The sequence below is a fragment of the Mandrillus leucophaeus genome, unplaced genomic scaffold (assembly GCF_000951045.1).
Source record: "Mandrillus leucophaeus isolate KB7577 unplaced genomic scaffold, Mleu.le_1.0 Scaffold1377, whole genome shotgun sequence".
NCBI classification, from domain to species: Eukaryota; Metazoa; Chordata; class Mammalia; order Primates; family Cercopithecidae; genus Mandrillus; species Mandrillus leucophaeus.
In genome coordinates this window covers 7,359-11,999 of record NW_012101340.1, presented here as the reverse complement: position 1 = coordinate 11,999, position 4,641 = coordinate 7,359, and the positions used below count along the sequence as shown (strand labels likewise).

The following is a 4,641-nucleotide window of genomic DNA, read 5'->3' as shown; positions in this document are numbered from 1 at the left end:
ACATAAAGAACTTCAAGGAGCAGACAATTTCAACAAAATTCATTCATCTTGTGTGTGTATGATTTTGCAGGTGTGGACGTGATAACACCTCTAAAAGATGTTAATGTGATTGAAGGCACAAAGGCTGTGCTTGAATGTAAGGTCTCAGTCCCTGATGTGACTTCTGTTAAGTGGTACTTAAATGATGAACAAATCAAGCCTGATGACCGTGTGCATGCCATTGTAAAAGGTACTAAACAGCGGCTAGTCATTAACCGAACTCACGCTTCAGACGAAGGACCCTACAAGCTGATAGTTGGCAGAGTTGAAACCAACTGTAATCTCTCTGTAGAAAGTAAGGATTATTCTACTTATCTACTAATTACTTTAAGCATTCTACTTTCTCAGTGTAGTAATAACCAAGAGATTATTTTATTTTTTCCCCAGAAATTAAAATTATCAGAGGTCTTCGTGACCTTACCTGTACAGAAACTCAAAATGTGGTGTTTGAGGTTGAGCTGTCCCACTCTGGAATTGATGTCTTGTGGAATTTTAAGGACAAGGAAATCAAACCCAGTTCTAAATATAAAATCGAAGCACACGGAAAAATATATAAACTGACAGTTCTAAATATGATGAAAGATGATGAAGGAAAATATACATTTTATGCGGGAGAAAATATGACATCTGGAAAACTTACTGTGGCAGGTTGGTATATTTATTAACCTAAATTCTTATGAGGAGCGATTGTTATTTTAAGAATTTGTTATTCATTTCCCCTAAAACTCCTTTCAGTTTCCCACTTCCATGCCTCTGCTTATGCTGTTCCCAAAGCCAATAGTACTTGCAACACCATTCCCACCAGCCTAAATTACAAATGTTCTTCTAGGCCTACCTCAAACATCACCTTCTCCATTAAACCTTCCTTAATCTCCCCATTTATATATGATCTCTTCCTCCTCCAACCTCAGGATCACTTTGTATGTGCCTTGTTCATAGTATTTATTATGCACTTGTCTTATTCCCCATTTCCTCTTTCAATATCAGTGTATAAACTCCTGAAATCTGGGATTTTCTTTGTATATTCCAATATATTGCAAATGACAGATAATCAATTGATATTTGCTGAATTGAGCTTTATTTAAACTTTCTTATTCTAAAGAATTATTTCCTTTTGTAGCCATTCTTGCTTCTTTAGTCTTTGTGCCTTTTTTTTTCTTCCTACTTTTTAATGAACTCAATAAATATTTTCAAAATACAGTTTAACGTAACTGTATCTCTTATGATATCATGTAGAAATAAGACCATCATTCAGCAGAATGTCTTAGCTTTACGACGAAGAATAAAAAATGTAAATCAATTGTCAACAAAAAACTAGAAGTCATCATTAATTTGTTTGGTTCATTACAGTTTAAATATTGAGAGTTGAGATATTACATTCAGATCGTGTTGTCCATTACATCTAGAATTGAAGCAAGTCATATGGTAATGATCTGTCTTATTTGGTATGAAAGTTTCATGGTTTATACTTACTTACATTATAAGATTTCCTCAGAGATCCGACCATGAAAAGACTTGTAAAACAAAATTTCAGATTTAGCATTTTTATACATTTAATATAAATTACATGTTTTTAAATGTGTGGAAACAGGAATAAACCATGAACCCCTCTGTGATTTCACCCAACGTTTTTAAAGTACCTACCATAGGTCAGACACTTGTAGGAACTCAGGACACAAAACTAAATAAGAAATGATTTTTTTTCTTGAGAAATTCATAATTTAGAGAGGACAGATACATAAGCAACTAGCTTGTTAAAGCAGTAATTATTTCTACTAGTGGATGATAAGAGTGGAGGCAATGGGGTGAAACTTCATAGAATGGGTGACATTTGTCAACACAGTGATTTTTAGTATACAGAAATCCCTAATCTAGTAGAAACATTGATGACTTGTACATTTTGTTTAGCAAATTTTTATGTAGTCAAAATATCAGATTCCCAGGAAGTAATCATTAAAAGACCAAGTAAAATGCTTTTGAAGAAGAAGGAATTGGGTTAGAGGCTATCCCAGTGTTACACTGTTCTAAGAATTTCCTATTAATTCAACAATTGCTTTTTCTTAACAAAACTTTTCTGATTCCAGTATTTCTCCTAATTATCAGTCATACATACTTAGAATAAGGGATTTCTTTGGTACCTTCTCAATATGGGTAAAAACAATCTTATAGACATTTCATGATTTCAAAATCATGTTCTTAAATTTGATATTTTATATTTACTTCTGCAAAGATTTTATTATGCAAATATTTTTAAAGGGCTCATACTGTACTTCTCTTGTTCCAAAGGTGGGGCCATCTCCAAGCCACTCACAGATCAGACCGTAGCTGAATCCCAGGAAGCTGTGTTTGAATGTGAAGTTGCCAACCCAGATTCCAAAGGCGAATGGTTGAGGGATGGCAAACACCTACCACTGACTAACAACATCAGAAGTGAGTCTGATGGCCACAAAAGGAGACTTATCATTGCTGCCACCAAATTAGATGACATTGGAGAATATACCTACAAGGTGGCCACCTCCAAAACATCTGCCAAACTCAAAGTTGAAGGTAAGTAACATAGGATTTGTCCTTTTCAAATCATATTACAATCTTGATCGTTATCATTTTAAAAGACAAATGATATGGCCATTTTGGATACCATAAATTTTCATTTCATAAAGTCATTCTAGATCCTCTAAACCTTCCTGAGACACATACCACAAGGTACAAAATTGCTTATCAAATGTGTTTATGCAAAAAAGCCATTTCTTAGGTTAAAGCTCTGTGAAACAGCTATATCAGACACTGATTCTCCATTCATCTCTCACCTTTCTCCAATCAGTCTATTATGCTACTAATATATAGCTATGCAAACTTCATACTACTCGAGCATAGAAAAATCATTTCATGATGTACATGTCCAGTTGGATCCCAGGTTTCCCTAAATAATCTCAGGTGTCTTTTAAAACAGAGGTGCTGCATACCTGCAAAATGTTTGGTAGCCATTTTTTTGCAGGGTGACTAACCAATGATCTTGTTCAGGACTTCTTTTCCTTCATGATGTCATCTATATTTTCTAACCCAATCATAAATTTGTCTTCAGCTGTCAAAATTAAGAAGACTCTGAAGAACCTCACAGTGACAGAAACACAGGATGCTGTTTTCACTGTCGAGCTTACACACCCTAATGTCAAAGGTGTCCAGTGGATCAAAAATGGAGTTGTGCTGGAATCCAATGAAAAGTATGCTATCTCTGTCAAAGGAACAGTTTACTCTCTGAGGATTAAAAACTGTGCCATCGTGGATGAGTCTGTTTATGGCTTCAGGCTTGGAAGGCTAGGAGCCAGTGCCAGACTGCACGTGGAGAGTAAGTTGACTTAGAAACACTTTACAAATAGTCAGCCCATGGTTACCATTAAGTTAACCCTATCACTGAATTGCTCCAATTTTCCTCTTAGCTGTCAAGATCATTAAAAAGCCAAAGGATGTGACAGCCTTGGAAAATGCCACGGTTGCCTTTGAAGTTAGTGTTTCCCATGACACCGTTCCAGTAAAATGGTTCCATAAGAATGTGGAAATTAAGCCAAGTGACAAACACAGACTGGTCTCAGAAAGGAAGGTCCACAAGCTGATGCTGCAGAACATCTCCCCCTCAGATGCTGGGGAATACACAGCTGTGGTGGGGCAATTGGAATGCAAAGCAAAACTGTTTGTGGAGAGTAAGTATCAGGCAGCCCCTACGGCCCTTTCCTTGATGAACCCCATGTATTAATTTGTTTGGTTTTGTCTATTTTTTAAATAAATTGTATTAACTGAGGTGCTCTCTGATTTTACCAAGCATTACATATTACAAAAACCATGAAAAATATCGAGGTGCCTGAGACCAAAACTGCCTCTTTTGAGTGTGAGGTGTCCCACTTCAATGTCCCTTCCATGTGGCTGAAGAATGGTGTGGAAATTGAGATGAGTGAAAAGTTCAAGATAGTTGTGCAGGGAAAACTCCACCAGCTGATCATCATGAACACCAGCACAGAGGACTCGGCAGAATACACATTTGTCTGTGGCAATGACCAAGTCAGCGCCACCCTGACAGTCACCCGTAAGTTAAAAATAGATACATATATGTATATAAAATATGAAATATTCAGTAGATTCATTGATATTCTATATCCTACACTTTGCTGACCACTCAAAAATCCTTGATTGGGTGGGTAGGGTGGCTCAAGCCTGTAATCCCAGTACTTTGGGAGGCCAAGGCAGGAGAATCACTTGAGATCAAGATTTTGTGACCAGGCTGGGAAACACAGTGAGATCCTGCCTCTACCAAAAACAAAAGGAAAAAAAAAATTAGCTGGGCATGGTGGCACAGAGTTGTAGTCCCAGCTACTCAGGAGGCTGAGGTTGGAGGATCACTTGGGCCCAGAAGACCAAGGCTGCAGTGAGCCATGATCATGGCACTGCACTCCAGCCTGGGCAACAAAGTTAGAACCTGCCTCAAAAAATAAAAAATAAAATTGTTACTTGAAACATCTAGTATTTGGTTACACTGAGTAAAGCACTAATATCTCCACCTGGATAAAATGTTCCAGTTAGAGTAGCACTGAAAGGCTACCTGGAAAGATG

The 4,641-nt window shown here is 37.1% G+C and overlaps 1 protein-coding gene across 1 annotated transcript in view; it reads left to right on the top strand.

Annotated features, from left to right (window-relative positions):
• The window catches only part of LOC105534666 (titin-like), a gene marked incomplete at its 3' end in the record, with an annotated part of 43,050 nt that overhangs the window by 34,479 nt on the left and 3,930 nt on the right, over positions 1-4,641 (top strand). The window contains exons 34-37 of the mRNA XM_011973442.1: positions 2,326-2,586; positions 3,122-3,385; positions 3,477-3,737; positions 3,857-4,117. Coding sequence (XP_011828832.1) covers positions 2,326-2,586; positions 3,122-3,385; positions 3,477-3,737; positions 3,857-4,117 — 1,047 coding nt within the window. The remainder of the gene's footprint in view (positions 1-2,325; positions 2,587-3,121; positions 3,386-3,476; positions 3,738-3,856; positions 4,118-4,641) is intronic.